The sequence below is a fragment of the Bombina bombina genome, chromosome 9, assembly GCF_027579735.1.
Source record: "Bombina bombina isolate aBomBom1 chromosome 9, aBomBom1.pri, whole genome shotgun sequence".
Classification (NCBI taxonomy): Eukaryota; Metazoa; Chordata; class Amphibia; order Anura; family Bombinatoridae; genus Bombina; species Bombina bombina.
Genome location: NC_069507.1, coordinates 66,406,978 through 66,426,051, shown reverse-complemented (window position 1 = coordinate 66,426,051; position 19,074 = coordinate 66,406,978). Strand labels below are relative to the sequence as shown.

General features: G+C 38.9%; 1 protein-coding gene across 1 annotated transcript in view; it reads left to right on the top strand.

The window, feature by feature from the left end:
- ERCC6 (ERCC excision repair 6, chromatin remodeling factor) overlaps positions 1-18,775 on the top strand; it is a 119,518-nt gene extending 100,743 nt beyond the window's left edge. The window contains exons 18-21 of the mRNA XM_053692191.1: positions 8,184-8,654; positions 9,547-9,742; positions 11,813-11,891; positions 17,082-18,775. Of these exons, the coding sequence (XP_053548166.1) occupies positions 8,184-8,654; positions 9,547-9,742; positions 11,813-11,891; positions 17,082-17,498 (1,163 nt within the window). The 3' untranslated portion in view covers positions 17,499-18,775. The remainder of the gene's footprint in view (positions 1-8,183; positions 8,655-9,546; positions 9,743-11,812; positions 11,892-17,081) is intronic.
- The last annotated feature ends 299 nt before the right edge of the window (positions 18,776-19,074 follow it).

Below are 19,074 nucleotides of genomic sequence, written 5' to 3'. Positions count from 1 at the left end.
TTCTTCTGAGGCTATTTTTGGGAGAAAGGTTTTGCAAGCCGTGGTGCCTTCCATTTAGGTGACCTGATTTGCTCCCTCCCTTCATCCGTGTCCTAAAGCTTTGGTATTGGTTCCCACAAGTAAGGATGACGCCGTGGACCGGACACACCTATGTTGGAGAAAACAGAATTTATGTTTACCTGATAAATTTCTTTCTCCAACGGTGTGTCCGGTCCACGGCCCGCCCTGGTTTTTTTAATCAGGTCTGATAATTTATTTTCTTTAACTACAGTCACCACGGTACCATATGGTTTCTCCTATGCTAATATTCCTCCTTAACGTCGGTCGAATGACTGGGGTAGGCGGAGCCTAGGAGGGATCATGTGACCAGCTTTGCTGGGCTCTTTGCCATTTCCTGTTGGGGAAGAGAATATCCCACAAGTAAGGATGACGCCGTGGACCGGACACACCGTTGGAGAAAGAAATTTATCAGGTAAACATAAATTCTGTTTTTTCTTCTTTCATGATTCAGATAGAGAATGCAATTTTAAGCAACTTTCTAATTTACTCCTATTATCAATTTTTCTTCGTTCTCTTACTATCTTTATTTAAATAGCAGGAATTTAAAGCTTAGGAACCGGCCCATTTAAAGTTCAGCACCCTGGATAGCGCTTGCTTATTGGTAGCTACATTTAGCAAACCAATAAGCAAGCACAACCCAGGCACTGAACCAAAAATGGGTGGGTTCTTAAGCTTTACATTCTTGCTTTTTAAATAAAGATAGCAAGAGAACGAAGAAAAAGTTATAATAGGAGTAAATTAGAAAGTTGCTTAAAATTGCATGCTCTATCTGAATCTTTAAAGACAAAAGTTGATTTTAGTGTCCCTTTAAGGTTTTGGACAGACTTGTACTCCTTTGAGATGCTATAGTAGGACCTTTAACAAGCAGTTCATGTTATAAAAACCTTCAATGTTGCTGAATTTCAGTGACCCAAAATTCCTCCCAGTTATGTGAAAGATCTCCAGTTATAGGAAGCTCTTTTCTTTGCCAAGTGTGGCACAATTAAAGGGACAGTCTACACCTTAGTCATCTTAAAATCTTATTTTATATTAAGCTGCAAATAGCATCCTTCACCCCTTTCTATATCATGCAGCAGGAAAAAATGTATTTTAAAAAGAATATAGTTTCTGGCCACTTTGAAATGTCCGGCAAACCCCACCCACTGTTAGCGTCACTGTCCGAGCGGCATCTGTGCACTCTGCTGAATAGCGTTGACAGTCTGCTGAATCCAACTAGTGAGGCTTTTGTGATTTGACGCCATATGCGGCTCAGATCGTGACGTCAGTGGGCGGAAATCTTATTTGCAGCCTTTGAGAAAACCTTTAAAAAGAATGAGACACACACACACACATATATATATATTTATATTTGGTAATTTAGTTTGTTATAGTAAGGAAGTTATTTTTTTTTATATTTACAGTACTTCTTAACTTATAATGGGGTAGCTACATTTGATATGTTGTGTATATATTAATTAGAATTTGTGTTTGCTTGATTTGTTAGACATTTATGCAATTTTTATTTACTTGATTTAATTTTTATCCGGCTACTAATAATATTAATGGACACCTTCCCATTTATTGTGATTTGTTTTTAATTATGACTGTAAGCATTTTCTCCAACATAGGTGTGTCCGGTCCACGGCGTCATCCTTACTTGTGGGATATTCTCTTCCCCAACAGGAAATGGCAAAGAGCCCAGCAAAGCTGGTCACATGATCCCTCCTAGGCTCCGCCTTCCCCAGTCATTCTCTTTGCCGTTGTACAGGCAACATCTCCACGGAGATGGCTTAGAGTTTTTTGGTGTTTAAATGTAGTTTTTATTCTTCAATCAAGAGTTTGTTATTTTAAAATAGTGCTGGTATGTACTATTTACTCTGAAACAGAAAAGAGATGAAGATTTCTGTTTGTAAGAGGAAAATGATTTTAGCAACCGTTACTAAAATCGATGGCTGTTTCCACACAGGACTGTTGAGAGGAATTAACTTCAGTTGGGGGAAACAGTGAGCAGACTCTTGCTGCTTGAGGTATGACACATTTCTAACAAGACTTGGTAATGCTGGAAGCTGTCATTTTCCCTATGGGATCCGGTAAGCCATTTTTATTAAATAAGAATAAAGGGCTTCACAAGGGCTTAAAGACTGATAGACATTTTTCTGGGCTAAAACGATTGATTTATGAGCATTTTTAATAGTTTATAGCTTTGAGGAGTTATTTTATTCTTGGGAATTATGTTAAATAACCGGCAGGCACTGTATTGGACACCTTTTTCACTGGGGGCCTTCTCTAATCATAGGCAGAGCCTCATTTTCGCGCCTCTATTGCGCAGTTGTTTTTGGGAAGCAAGGCATGCAGATGCATGTGTGAGGAGCTCAGATACATAGAAAAAGCTTACTGAAGGCGTCATTTGGTATCGTATTCCCCTCTGGGCTTGGTTGGGTCTCAGCAAAGCAGATACCAGGGACTGTATAGGGGTTAAATATAAAAACGGCTCCGGTTCCGTTATTTTAAGAGTTAAAGCTTTCAAATTTGGTGTGCAATACTTTTAACGCTTTAAGACACTGTGGTGAAATTTTGAACAATTCCTTCATACTTTTTCACATTTTCAGTAATAAAGTGTGTTCAGTTTAAAATTTAAAGTGACAGTAACGGTTTTATTTTAAAACGTTTTTTGTACTTTGTTATCAAGTTTTTGCCTGTTTAACATGTCTGAACTATCAGATAGACTATGTTCTGTGTGTGAGGAAGCCAAGGTTCCTTCTCATTTAAATAGATGTGATGTATGTGACACAAAATTTAGAGAAAATGATGCCCAAGATGATTCCTCAAGTGAGGGGAGTAAGCATGGTACTGCATCATCCCCTCCTTCGTCTACGCCAGTCTTGCCCACACAGGAGGCCCCTAGTACATCTAGTGCGCCAATACTCCTTACTATGCAACAATTAACGGCTGTAATGGATAATTCTATCAAAAACATTTTAGCCAAAATGCCCACTTATCAGCGAAAGCGCGACTGCTCTGTTTTAGAAAATACCGCAGAGCATGAGGACGCTGATGATAATGGTTCTGAAATGCCCCTACACCAGTCTGAGGGGGCCAGGGAGGTTTTGTCTGAAGGAGAAATTTCAGATTCAGGGAAAATTTCTCAACAAGCTGAACCTGATGTGATTACATTCAAATTTAAATTGGAGCATCTCCGCGCTCTGCTTAAGGAGGTGTTATCTACTCTGGATGATTGTGACAATTTGGTCATTCCAGAGAAATTATGTAAGATGGACAAGTTCCTAGAGGTCCCGGGGCCCCCCGAAGCTTTTCCTATACCCAAGCGGGTGGCGGACATTGTAAACAAAGAATGGGAAAGGCCCGGCATACCTTTTGTCCCTCCCCCTATATTTAAGAAATTGTTTCCTATGGTCGACCCCAGAAAGGACTTATGGCAGACAGTCCCCAAGGTCGAGGGGGCGGTTTCTACTCTAAACAAACGCACTACTATCCCTATAGAAGATAGTTGTGCTTTCAAAGATCCTATGGATAAAAAATTAGAGGGTTTGCTTAAAAAGATGTTTGTTCAGCAAGGTTACCTTCTACAACCAATTTCATGCATTGTTCCTGTCACTACAGCAGCGTGTTTCTGGTTCGATGAACTAGAAAAGTCGCTCAATAAAGATTCTTCTTATGAGGAGATTATGGACAGAATTCATGCTCTTAAATTGGCTAATTCTTTTACTTTAGACGCCACTTTGCAATTGGCTAGATTAGCGGCGAAAAATTCGGGGTTTGCTATTGTGGCGCGCAGAGCGCTTTGGCTAAAATCTTGGTCAGCGGATGCGTCTTCCAAGAACAAATTGCTTAACATACCTTTCAAGGGGAAAACGCTGTTTGGCCCTGACTTGAAAGAGATTATTTCAGATATCACTGGGGGTAAGGGCCACGCCCTTCCTCAGGATAGGTCTTTCAAGGCTAAAAATAAACCAAATTTTCGTCCCTTTCGCAGAAACGGACCAGCCCCAAGTTCTACATCCTCTAAGCAAGAGGGTAATACTTCTCAAACCAAGCCAGCCTGGAGGCCAATGCAAGGCTGGAACAAGGGTAAGCAGGCCAAGAAACCTGCCACTGCTACCAAGACAGCATGAGATGTTGGCCCCCGATCCGGGACCGGATCTGGTGGGGGGCAGACTTTCTCTCTTCGCTCAGGCTTGGGCAAGAGATGTTCTGGATCCTTGGGCGCTAGAAATAGTCTCCCAAGGTTATCTTCTGGAATTCAAGGAGCTACCCCCAAGGGGGAGGTTCCACAGGTCTCAATTGTCTTCAGACCACATAAAAAGACAGGCATTCTTACATTGTGTAGAAGACCTGTTAAAAATGGGAGTGATTCATCCTGTTCCATTAGGAGAACAAGGGATGGGATTCTACTCCAATCTGTTCATAGTTCCCAAAAAAGAGGGAACATTCAGACCAATCTTAGATCTCAAGATCCTAAACAAATTTCTCAAGGTTCCATCGTTCAAAATGGAAACCATTCGGACAATTCTTCCTACCATCCAGGAAGGTCAATTCATGACCACGGTGGATTTAAAGGATGCGTATCTACATATTCCTATCCACAAGGAACATCATCGGTTCCTAAGGTTCGCCTTTCTGGACAAGCATTACCAGTTTGTGGCACTTCCATTCGGATTAGCCACTGCTCCAAGAATTTTCACAAAGGTACTAGGGTCCCTTCTAGCGGTGCTAAGACCAAGGGGCATTGCAGTAGTACCTTACTTGGACGACATACTGATTCAAGCATCGTCTCTACCTCAAGCAAAGGCTCATACGGACATTGTCCTGGCCTTTCTCAGATCTCACGGGTGGAAAGTGAACGTAGAAAAAAGTTCGCTATCTCCGTCAACAAGAGTTCCCTTCTTGGGAACAATAATAGACTCCTTAGAAATTAGGATTTTTCTGACAGAAGCCAGAAAATCAAAACTTCTAAGCGCTTGTCAAGTACTTCATTCTGTTCTTCTTCCTTCCATAGCGCAGTGCATGGAAGTAATAGGTTTGATGGTCGCGGCAATGGACATAGTTCCTTTTGCGCGAATTCATCTAAGACCATTACAACTGTGCATGCTCAGTCAGTGGAATGGGGATTATACAGACTTGTCTCCGACGATACAAGTAGATCAGAGGACCAGAGATTCACTCCGTTGGTGGCTGACCCTGGACAACCTGTCACAAGGGATGAGCTTCCGCAGACCAGAGTGGGTCATTGTCACGACCGACGCCAGTCTGGTGGGCTGGGGCGCGGTCTGGGAACCCCTGAAAGCTCAGGGTCTTTGGTCTCGGGAAGAATCTCTTCTCCCGATAAATATTCTGGAACTAAGAGCGATATTCAATGCTCTCAAGGCTTGGCCTCAGCTAGCAAAGGCCAAATTCATACGGTTTCAATCAGACAACATGACGACTGTTGCGTATATCAACCATCAGGGGGGAACAAGGAGTTCCCTGGCGATGGAAGAAGTGACCAAAATAATTCAATGGGCGGAGACTCACTCCTGCCACTTGTCTGCAATCCACATCCCAGGAGTGGAAAATTGGGAAGCGGATTTTCTGAGTCGTCAGACATTTCATCCGGGGGAGTGGGAACTCCATCCGGAAATCTTTGCCCAAATAATTCAATTGTGGGGCATTCCAGACATGGATCTGATGGCGTCTCGTCAGAACTTCAAGGTTCCTTGCTACGGGTCCAGATCCAGGGATCCCAAGGCGACTCTAGTGGATGCACTAGTAGCACCTTGGAGCTTCAACCTAGCTTATGTGTTCCCACCGTTTCCTCTCTTTCCCAGGCTGGTAGCCAGGATCAAACAGGAGAGGGTATCGGTGATCTTGATAGCTCCTGCGTGGCCACGCAGGACTTGGTATGCAGATCTGGTGAATATGTCATCGGCTCCACCATGGAAGCTACCTTTGAGACAGGACCTTCTTGTTCAAGGTCCGTTCGAACATCCGAATCTGGCCTCACTCCAACTGACTGCTTGGAGATTGAACGCTTGATTTTATCAAAGCGAGGGTTCTCAGATTCTGTCATTGATACTCTTGTTCAGGCCAGAAAGCCTGTAACTAGAAAAATCTACCATAAAATATGGAAAAAATATATCTGTTGGTGTGAATCTAAAGGATTCCCATGGAACAAGATAAAAATTCCTAAGATTCTATCCTTTCTTCAAGAAGGTTTGGAGAAAGGATTATCTGCAAGTTCTTTGAAGGGACAGATTTCTGCTTTATCTGTTTTACTTCACAAAAAACTGGCGGCTGTGCCAGATGTTCAAGCTTTTGTTCAGGCTCTGGTTAGAATCAAGCCTGTTTACAAACCTTTGACTCCTCCTTGGAGTCTTAATTTAGTTCTTTCAGTTCTTCAGGGGGTTCCGTTTGAACCCCTACATTCCGTTGATATCAAGTTATTATCTTGGAAAGTTTTGTTTTTGGTTGCAATTTCTTCTGCTAGAAGAGTTTCAGAGTTATCTGCTCTGCAGTGTTCTCCTCCTTATCTGGTGTTCCATGCAGATAAGGTGGTTTTGCGTACTAAACCTGGTTTTCTTCCGAAAGTTGTTTCTAACAAAAATATTAACCAGGAGATAGTCGTGCCTTCTTTGTGTCCGAATCCAGTTTCAAAGAAGGAACGTTTGTTGCACAATTTGGATGTAGTTCGTGCTCTAAAATTCTATTTAGAGGCTACAAAGAATTTCAGACAAACATCTTCCTTGTTTGTTGTTTATTCTGGTAAAAGGAGAGGTCAAAAAGCAACTTCTACCTCTCTCTCTTTTTGGCTTAAAAGCATCATCAGATTGGCTTATGAGACTGCCGGACGGCAGCCTCCTGAAAGAATCACAGCTCATTCCACTAGGGCCGTGGCTTCCACATGGGCCTTCAAGAACGAGGCTTCTGTTGATCAGATATGTAAGGCAGCGACTTGGTCTTCACTGCACACTTTTACCAAATTTTACAAATTTGATACTTTTGCTTCTTCTGAGGCTATTTTTGGGAGAAAGGTTTTGCAAGCCGTGGTGCCTTCCATCTAGGTGACCTGATTTGCTCCCTCCCATCATCCGTGTCCTAAAGCTTTGGTATTGGTTCCCACAAGTAAGGATGACGCCGTGGACCGGACACACCTATGTTGGAGAAAACAGAATTTATGTTTACCTGATAAATTACTTTCTCCAACGGTGTGTCCGGTCCACGGCCCGCCCTGGTTTTTTAATCAGGTCTGATGATTTATTTTCTCTAACTACAGTCACCACGGTATCATATGATTTCTCCTATGCAAATATTCCTCCTTTACGTCGGTCGAATGACTGGGGAAGGCGGAGCCTAGGAGGGATCATGTGACCAGCTTTGCTGGGCTCTTTGCCATTTCCTGTTGGGGAAGAGAATATCCCACAAGTAAGGATGACGCCGTGGACCGGACACACCGTTGGAGAAAGTAATTTATCAGGTAAACATAAATTCTGTTTTTGTGCTATTACTGTGTGTGTGTATGTGTGTATGTATATATTTATAAATATATATATATATATATATACATGAATGTGTGTATGTGTGTGTATATATATATATATATCCTCCTCGTGTATCTGCACTCACAATTTCCATGTGTCCTCAAACAGGGTGCAAAGTCAAAATATCAATAGAAGTTCAAAGCTGGGACCTCACTCACTGGTTTTAGATAAAATGTGTGTATGTATGTAAAGCTAAGGCTTACCCTATGTATTTATTATCATTGGATTAAAATACTACTCCCACAGCTCTGTTTAATTCTTAACAATAAAAGACCTTTTATTATTTTACATATAGGGTCCCAGCAACCTATACAACGTTTCAAGCCTGCAATAGGCTCTTAGTCACGTACATGACTAAGAGCCTATTGCAGGCTTGAAACGTTGTATATGTTGCTGGGATCCTATATGTAAAATAATAAAGGTCTTTTATTGATTGTGGAGGCTGGAGTCTTTGAATTTTTGGATATTGAGGAGACTTGGCAAGTCTGTCACTCTATGCCCCACTGGAAAATGATAAGAAAAGGTGTGCTTTTTCCACAAACTTTTGGATATCACTAATTCTTAACAATTCCAGATATAGCAAGTTTGTTTGCTTTGCTTGTTTTACAGGAACCGGTTCTGATGTTCAGGTTTCAAAGCACAGTGGGAAGCATCCAGTACCACAACCTGAGAAAGCAAATGGTGCATTCGCTATAAATGCCTTTTCTGTGCCACACGATTCTCCCACGTCTTCTAATGGATTGTTGCCAAACTCTCACAAACTCACTGGTCAAGATGCATCAGAGAGGAAATCGAGCTCAGGAAATGATCAAAGTGATGCTATATCAGACAAGCCTGATAAAAGGGACGTCCCTCAGTCCCTACCAGCCGCATCTGAAAACAGCCACCGCAAACACAAAGCTAAAATAAAACATCAAAGCAAAGAAGAACGAGGCAAGAAGAGACGAAAAGATGCCAGATTCGAGGGTAAGCGAATCCCCCATCTGGTAAAGCAGAAGCCATTGCAGAAAGAAGAGGCTGAACCTGAAGATCGAAGAAAAAGTGATGACTACGTCTTGCAAAAACTCTTTAAAAAGTCAGGTAGGTTGTGTGTTACCGGGGTCTTTGTGTGACCTTTCTATATATTGCACTAACTATTCTTCCTCTTTTCCGTTGACCAATAAAAGTTGATGTATCATTTAATGGTCAAAGGTACAGCCTACTCCAAAAATGTTATTGTTTAAAAAGATAGATAATCCTTTTATAACCCATTCCCCAGTTTTGCATAACCAGCACGGTTATGTTAATATACATTTTACCTGTGTGATTACCTTGTATCTAAGCCTCTGCAGACTGCCCCCTTATCTCACTGCTATTTACAGACTTGCATGTTAGCTAATTAGTGCTGACTTCATGATGAATAACTCCACGGGAGAGAGCACAATGTTAGATATATGGCACACATGAACTAGCATTGTCTTGCTGTGAAATGATATAAAAATGCACTGGGAAAAGATAAGGTCTGTAGTGTAGAGTTATAAAGGTTATAAAGTATATTAATATAACAATGTTGGTTGTGCAAAGCAGGGGAATGGGTATTATAGGTGTTATCTATCTTAACAATTTTTGAGTATTCTATAGTATTCTATAGTATTCTCTAGTATTTCTATATTTTAAGGATGTGCTGTGTTCTGTAGCATTTGGGTTATTTTGGCACACAATTATTGTGCAATTAGGTATTTTGTGTGTTGCTTTTGTACTCTAATAAATCTGGCACAGATTGTGGCACTTTTTGGTATTCATTTCAGTAACAAATGCGGAAATAGGAATTTTTGCGCACCCCTAATATATTTTACAGTGCACTCCACTCTTAAAACTTGCTATTGATAAAGTATTAAAAATAAAACAAAGCCCCTTTAAACCCAATCAACCTGTCACAAGTGAGCGCCTTTGACAGTGTTATAACTACTTTGTTTTCCGTTTTGTACCCCAGGAGTCCACAGCGTGATGAAACATGATTCTATCATGGACGCATCTAATCCAGACTATGTGCTGGTAGAGGAGGAGGCAAGTCGGGTGGCTCAGGATGCTCTCCGGTCTCTCAAAGTCTCTCGCCAACGCTGCCATGCTGCCACCTCTGGGATCCCAACATGGACTGGGACAGCTGGTGGTCCAAACATGGGAAACAAGTAAGTATGGAAAGAAAAACATGATCTCTCAATTTAGACTGAGGGTAGATAGGTGTCAGGAGACGATTAGGTGTAAAATAATAGAGAATTTAGTAGGCCGAAGCTATGGAGAGATGAATTGTGATGCTTTGGCGAATTACAGACTGATTATGCAGCTTTAAAGGGATATGAAACCCAAAAATGTTCTTTCTTGATTCAGATAGAGCATGCAGTTTTAAACAATGTTTTAATTTACTTCTGTTATCAATTTGTCTTTGTTCTCTTGGTATCTTTTGTTGAAAATCAGGAGCGTACGCTTAGGAGCTGGACCATTTCGGGAGCACTATATGGCAGCAGTTTTGCAAAAATGTTATCCATTTGCAAGAGCGCTAGATGACAGCGTTTTTTCCTGACCTATAGTGTTTCAGATGCCTACCTAGGTATCTCTTCAACACAGAATATCATGGGAGTGAAGCAAATTGATACTAGAAGTAAATTGGGAACTTTTTTAAAATGGTATCCTCTGTCTGAATCACAAAAAAAAGAACATTTTGGGTTTCATTTCCTTTAATAAACATAGAGACGTAACCTTTAAAACCTAAGCATGGTAAGTATCTGTTCTCAGACAGCTGACTGCAGGTGTTTGAACAATGATCGTCTGCATCGGTATTTAGAGCAGCATTGGATTAATGCTTAGAAGGATAATATATGAAAATAGCAGCTATCCAGGGTAGGATTACAGAGAAATAGATTTAAATGATGCTTAAGAGCCAGCCCATTTTTGGTTCAGCAGCTGGCTAGCGCTTTCTGATTGGTGGCTAAATGTATTCCACCAATCGGCAAGCGATACCCAGGTGCTGAACCAAAAATGGGCCAGCTCCTAACCTGACATTTCTGGGGTTGTTTCAAATAAAGGTAGCAAGAGAATAAAAAAAAATAGGAGTAAATTAGAAAGTCGCTTAAAATTGCTGCTCTATCTGATTCATGTAAGAAAAAAAATTGGGTATAGTGTCCCTTTTAAAGGGCCAGTAAACACCTTGTCATTACAAGACACTCCTGTTGTGTCGCTATATAATAACACATCAGCTAAGTCTTAACGTTTTGAAACAAATTAACATCCATGTTACTGCAATTATGTTTCAACAGCCAAACCCCACCCACCATTTGATTTATTGTCATAATGTTAGTATAAAAATAATTGTTTTGCAGTTATCAGATAAATCCAAATAGAGATGGGTATGTAGCAGAGTTCACCTTGAGAAGTCGGTAGGGTGCATTTCAAGTTCTGAGAATTAGACATTGCTCAGTTTTTGGAGCTAAATTACGTGAAAAGGCGGTAAAATAATGAAAGTTTGTTGCAAGGTTGTTTCATTACACATAACTAACCATTTTATATACAACTCTCCGGGTGTTTACTGTTAAGGGAACATAAAACCCTTTTTTTTCTTTCCGGATTCAGATAATTGAGCATGGGATTTTAAACAACTTTCCAATTTACTTCTTTTATCTAATTTGTTTTGTGGCCTTGGTATCCCTTGTTGAAAAGGATACCTAGGTAGGCTCAGGAGCTGCTGATTGGTGGCTGAACATGTATGCTTCATGTTATTGGCTCACCAATGCGTTCACTAGCTCCCAGTAGGGCATTTATGCTTTTTCAACAAAGGTATGCAAGGAGAATCAAGCAAATTAGATAAACATTTGTGATATCAAACATAAGTGTTATCAAACTGATTATACTTTCTCTGTATTCTTTGTTCAAGAACATTTCTAGGTAGGCTCAGGGGTGTGCACTATATGACAGCAGTGTAACTGCATTCTTCTGGTGCTCAACAATGTAACAATAATATAAACACTGCTTTCATGTAGTGCTTATGACATGCACTGTCCTGAGACTATCTAGGTATGCTTTTTGTGAACGAATACCAAGAAAATAAAATCAGTTTGATAATAAAAGTAATTTGGAAAGTTGTTTCAAACTGTATGTTCTGTCTCATCAATAAAGGTTTGACTGTCATGCCCACCCTCATGAGATAATCAGCCTTCTAATACAATATAATAGGTATGTTCGTTATGTGTCCTTGCTTTTTTCAGACGCAGATTTGGCCAGAAGACGAACCCCCTTCTGCACACTCCTGAAGTTCCAGACAAGCCAATCAAGGACAAATGCAAGGTACAAATCCCTTTGTTGTGTGACATGTGACCTAGATGCCGGGCATTAGTCTGAGTATTACAGTATTGGGACACATGAGAGATAGCCAGTCTAGCTAATATCGTGACTACATGCGGTTAGCTTTTGTGCTTTACATATTATCATACTCATAAAATAGAGGCCTTGTTGGTTTTGTGTTTCATATTGAAGAATATTACGCTTGTCCACAAAAATGTATTCAATACATAAAGTTTGGAAAAAGGAGATCAAAATCTATTGCAGCCATATGTTTGAGATCAAGTCGTCCTTATAGTGCACCATAATAAAGAAGTACAATATAATAGATTTACTGTTTGCCCATCTAGGGAGTGTGGGACAAACGTATTTTTTACACAAAAACAATCTGTTTAAAGGGGCATGAAACCAGAAATTGTTCTTTCAGGATTCAGATAGAGAATGCTATTTTAAACAGCTTTCCAATTGACTTCTATTATCAAATTTGGTTTGTTCTCATGGTATGGTTTGTTGAAGGAACAGCAATGGACTACTGGGAGCTAGCTGAACACAGGTGAACCAATGACAGGAGACATATATGTGTAGTCACCAATCAGCAGAAAGCTCCCAGTAGTGGTTTGCTGCTCCTGAGCCTATTTAGGTATTCTCAAAAGGATAGCAAAGGAGAAAATCAAATTGGATATTATTATTATTTTCGGTTATTTGTAGAGCGCCAACAGATTCTGCAGTGCTATAAACAAAGGCGGAGTACAACAAAACAATTATAGGGATCAAATGGGTAGAGGGCCCTGCTAAGAGTTGCACTGTTGTAGTCAGCTCTTAAGAATGTGATCAACAAACAGCTGGACTCTTAGGCTTACATGCTAAAGGGGTTCAATTGGATAGCAATCGAGGAGAAGAACTGGTATAAAGAAAGGTTAGTGTAGGTTGTATGCATCCCTGAACAGTAGAGTCTTTAGGGAGCGCTTGAAGCTTTCAAAACTAGGGGAGAGTCTTGTGGAGCAAGGCAGAGAGTTCCACAAGATGGGAGTCAGTCTGGAGAGGTCCTGTAAACGGGAGTGGGAGGAGGTAATAAGAGAGGAGGAGAGTAGGAGGTCATGAGCAGAGCGAAGGGGACGGGAGGGAGAGTATCTGGGGACAAGGTCTGAGATGTAGGGGGGAGCAGTGCAGTTGAGGGCTTTGTATGTCAGAGTGAGAATTTTGTGTTTGACCCTAGAGGCAAGAGGAAGCCAGTGAAGAGATTGGCAGAGAGGGGCAGCAGATGAAGAGCGACGTGTAAGGAAGATGAGCCTGGCAGAGAAGCAAATTTGAAAGTTATTTAAAATTGCATGCTCCGTTTAAATCACGAAAGAACAAATTTGGGTTTCATATCCATTTAATGTCCTTTTAATAAGCATGGATAAATGTAAATTCAGTAGAAATACATTTTATTAATTTATCATGCCTGTTAACACCTTCAAATATGTCTTGTATAAGTTCTTTCCACACTAGACAATAACCATGTGCAGTGCTTCTTGTGTAGAAGACCTATATGAATACAGGTGATGTAGTGAATTGGTTAAGGAAGACAAGCCCAGAAATAAGTCTTGAGAAGATTTGGTGTCTATTGCTTCTGAATATGTAATGTGTATCGTACGAGCCACTGCTGACTCTGAGAAGGAGCGGTGTTTGAATAATGTTGCTTGGGCCCTCACCGGATATTTTCGTATGCTGCAGTAAAACAGTAATAACTTCTTTATCAAATGTTGTGTTGCTATAGAATAACATACCAGATATGTCCAAATAACATTAAAACTAAATAACATTCCTTTTTCTGCAATTATTTTCAATAGCAAAGATCCACCCACCATTTACCTTATTTGGAAGAGCCAATCTGAGCTTTAGTCCTCAGGCAACCAATGCTAGCCCCAGTCGGTATAAAATGTTTTTTTTTAATAATTTGTTAAATCCAATTAGGGACAGATATGTATCGGGGTAGACTTGAGAAGTCAGCTTGGTGCTTTTTCTGAGAATTAGAAATAGCTCGATTTTTATTTTAACTGTTTGAGTGCTAAGCACTTTCCCACTTGGGTGCTAAGCTGATTTGAGGGGTTTTTTAATTATTTTTTTTTAAAAAAATTCTCCCGATCCCCAAGACTTATACAGTTGGAAAGGTTAGATGATTACCATTCCAACGGTGGGCCTTGGGGGTCTGTAGCTGCTTAGATGCCTGAGATACAGGCTTCTAAGCAGCATGCCCCCTTTCCCTATACTTGTCATTCTCTTTTTTTAATAAAGTTGTGAGGTGACATCATCACGTCATTGCCCGTGACGTCACCACGCAAAACATGAAGCCCCGGCAATGCTTGTTACTATACTGGCCCGATCGCCAGGGTAGGAGGGGGTGGGAGCCTCCATATCTCCCTCAGAGCCGTCGCTAGCACCTGAGTGGAAAACTCTGCGACGGCTCAGAGCCGTCGTTCTCACTCAAGGGCTTAAGAGCTAAATTACATGAAAAGGGGGCAAAATAAATAATAAATTACAAAGTTGTTTCATTATGTATAACTAAATATTTTATATAAGAATCTCACAGTGTTTACTGACCCATTAAGTACCGCAAAAAGACTATAATTGCAGGATTTATCTGCCTGTGTGCAGGTGATTTAATTAAATTTGAATGAATCTTAATTTGCTTGTGGCCATGCAGAGAGATCCTAAAAAAAATGTCTTCTGTTTGAGGCGCTCTTGGATTCTATGTGAGTACCCTGCAGAGCATCTCATTGCTTTTCGGATAACCACAAAAATGAACAGGAAGAGTGCGATTCTTTGTAAGTGAACTGCTACAATTCCCAAGGGTGATAAAGACCTGAATGGGTCCTAAAGATCTGCATGAAAGAATAACGAGAGAGCTCCCAAAATCTGCAACAAATAGCAAACTAAATAATTTAATATTTCTGTATAAGAATTTATGTTGGGTGATTTTTTTTTTGGAATACTTGGTAGTTTTTTTTATATCTGAATTAAACTGGATTACCAAGCATACACGTGTTAAATAAGAGTAGGAGATATATCATAACAAGGTACTAAGTCTGTTAAATAATGAGCCAATATTTGTATTTGGTAGGGTCAATATAAAATATTTGTATTTGGTAGGGTCAATATAAAATATTTGTATTTGGTAGGGTCAATATAAAATATTTGTATTTGGTAGGGTCAATATAAAATATTTGTATTTGTTAAGGTCAATATAAAATATTTGTATTTGGTAGGGTCAATATAAAATATTTGTATTTGGTAAGGTCAATATAAAATATTTGTATTTGGTAGGGTCAATATAAAATATTTGTATTTGGTAGGGTCAATATAAAATATTTGTATTTGGTAGGGTCAATATAAAATATTTGTATTTGGTAGGGTCAATATAAAATATTTGTATTTGGTAGGGTCAATATAAAATATTTGTATTTGGTAGGGTCAATATAAAATATTTGTATTTGGTAGGGTCAATATAAAATATTTGTATTTGGTAGGGTCAATATAAAATATTTGTATTTGGTAGGGTCAATATAAAATATTTGTATTTGGTAGGGTCAATATAAAATATTTGTATTTGGTAGGGTCAATATAAAATATTTGTATTTGGTAGGGTCAATATAAAATATTTGAATCTGATAAATGTATTCTAGATTGACACGCCACCAATATAATTGTAATGTATATGTGAATCATTTTGTGTTTCATGAGTGGACTTCACTTGCTTAGGAAGTTCCTTTTTAATATGACATATTTAATATATATCCATATTTTATTTATATATATATATATATATATATATATATATATATATATATATATATATATATATATTGCATTGTAAATTATAATTAAAACTATATTTTTTATTTATTGATGATTCAGATAGAGAATATAATTTTAAAAAAAGTTTCCAATTTACTTCTATTATCAAATTTCATTCTCTTGTTATTCTTTGTCGAAGAGATATCTAGATAAGGTAGCGTGCACTTCTCTGGAGCACTACGTGTCAGGAAATAGTGCTTCCATGTAGTGCTCTTGCTAATGTATAACATTCTTGCAAAACTGCTACCATATAGTACTGATGACACGTGCACACTCCTGAGCTTACTTCCTGCTTTTCAACAAAGGATAACAAGAAAATAATAACATTTGATAGTAGAAGTAAATTGGAAAGTTTGTATAAAATTGTATGTTCTATCTGAATCATGAAAGAAACAATTGGGGTTTGATGTCCCTTTAAGGCCTTTATTTTGCAGCACAATATTCCTTGTCTCTAATCATACGATGGAGAGTTTGTTCTTTAATCTTTCTATAGCTATGCTTTATTTAGTTTATATCAGGGGTTTTCATAGTCTAAGGCAGTGGACCTCCCTGAAATTTACAAGGCAGTTCCTCCCCCTTATTAGATGTTACTTTATTATAAAAAAAATCTCTTTAAAGTGATATGAAATCCAAAATGTTTATTTCATGATTCAGATAGAGCATGTGATTTTAAACAACTTTCTAATGTACTTCTATTATCAATTTTTCTTTGTTCTGTTGGTATCTTTTGTTGAAAAGCAGGGACGTATGCTTAGGAGCCTGACCATTTCTGGAACACTAGGGCATCAGTTTTGCAAGATTGTTATTCAGTAGCAAGAGCACTATTTCCTGTCATGTACTGCTCCAGATGCCTACCTAGGTATCTCATTAACACAGAATATCATGGGAACAAAGCAAATTTGATAACAGAACTAAATTGGAAACTTTTTTTAAATTGTATTCTCTCTCTGAATCACAAAAGAAAAGTTGTGGGTTTCATATCCCTTTAATAAAGAAAAATGTAATTATTTTTAGTTTTAATTTGGGGAACTTACATCTGATCCAGGATTCAGACACCGTTCCCAAAAGCTGATTCTGCTCAACCAAAAGAGCGCTTCACTCACATTTCAATTTGCGCTTTGTTACTCCTGTGTTAAAAGCAAGTTACTGAGCAAGGCAGTCTCGACCTCAGTTCCTTTCTTTCACCTACAGCCTGCCCTTTGCGTTATTCCACCATGACATGGCAAGTGTCATTGTCGCCATTTAAAAACCATTTTGTTTTGGCAAAGTCAGCTGCTGCTTGACTTTGGTTTTTTACACGATTAAATGTTTTATGCTATAATCTAAAGATGTTTCATACGTTTTTTTTTCTTCCTATAGGACTCCAAGGTTACCAAGCAACAGGTTCCATCCACTGCTCCATCACACTTCAGTGGAGAGTCTCCTGTTACAGAAAGTAGCTCTACAGCTCTCTCCTCCTCTTCTCTCCTTGCTCGTATGAAAGCGAGGAACCATCTTGTGCAGCCTCCAAGAGAGAATATGTCCGGTGAGGGAACAACACCTGCTACCGCGGACCCCACAGAACATGACGAGTTATTAGCAGACATGAGGAATTTCATTGCATTCCAGGCCCGCGAGGATGGAGAAGCCAGCACCCAGGAGATTCTTAGAGAGTTTGAACCTAAGCTATCGCTCGCACAGTCCTGCATTTTCCGGGAATTGTTACGCAGACTTTGCACTTTCCACAGGGGTGGTGATGGGGCTGGCGTGTGGAGGCTTAAGCCAGAATTCAGATGAGAATCACTTCTCGAGCAGACCAACATTAAAACAATGACCATTTGCAAAGCCTGCCTTATTTTTTTTATATTTCTGCCGGTTAAGAACGGAGAGCTGATTTCATTTGACAACATTTTTATTAAACGTTGCACAGAGTTGATTAAGAATCACACGCTGACTTTATTCATTGGGATTGTGTACAAGAAAGAAACGTTGTCTCAGGGCGAGTTCTAAAAAGACTAGTAGTGTTAGTGATTTAGTTTTAAATTCCAATATGAAATGTGCTGCAAATGGGATTCAGAAAACAAGTAACTGACATTTTGTTTTGTGGATCAGGAAGACAAAGTTATCTCACGGTCTTCAGGATGAACACGTTTACTTTATAACTTAAATGTTTGCAGTTAAAGCTGCGGTCTCCTCTGATGGATTTGTCAGCTATGTCTATGAGCATCTAAAACTACCCAAGTTAGCCTGAAATAATGTCTGTCACTTTCTTTCTCCTAGTGCTTGCAATACGCTTCCTAAGTGTGCCGCTGAGATACTGGCACAAACACGGCACTAGATTTTATTGTGCACAAATGGAACAGTTTTGGAGCTAATTTACAGATTACCAGAGCTTTCTCTGGTAGTGAAGAAACGTTAATATTTGCTGTAGCTATAACAGCATATTTGGGGCACAGACTACATTAATGTTGCATACCAATGTATGCTATCTACCTCATTCCCTCTGGGATGATCTTTAAGGGGTTTTGTTTCATTCTGCAACTGACTTTTAGGTTTATTTATATTATATAATTATTTTATTTTTCAACAAGGGGGTGTATTTATCTGACATATTGACATTTATGTTTCTGTGCAGTAGGAGTGTGGAGGTTTTAGTTTCTAATTCCCCCATATTGCATTACTGCAAAATTATCTGGGATTCTGTATAGTTTAAAAACTATGTTACATATTAAATGTGTAATACATCTATCATTTTCACTATGTAAACGGTGTGTGTCAAAACTGGATTTGGGTACCGCAAACATACCTAAATGTGATACTGTCTCTAAGGGATATTGTAGGCAACATTTACAGTTTCACACTAAGACTAAAATCCCTTTATCTCTGTTTTGTCTTTTTTTTGTAAACTTTCAATATGTTTTGTAATTCACTTTTAAACCCCATCTCTTCTCTGTATTGATATGGTTTTAGAATATGGTGGAAATGTGGGTGATATTATTTGAAACGCCATATATATATTTGTTTTTTCAACAGTGTCAGTCACTATCATTCTTTTTAAAACTTCAAGAATATTTTTTTTTAAAACGGGGGGAAAAAACTGAACTATTCTTTTTTTACTTGGCTAAAATCCTGGTCTGTATTTGAAACTGCAGGACACAATTTGGACACCTGGTCTAAAAAATAAGTGCTTACGTGTGTGTGTGTGTGTGTATATAGATATGTGTATATGTATGTGTGTGTGTATATATATATATGTGTGTGTGTATGTGTATATGTATGTGTGTATATATATATATATATATATATATATATATATATATATATATATATATATATATATGTGTGTGTATGTGTATATATATATATGTGTGTG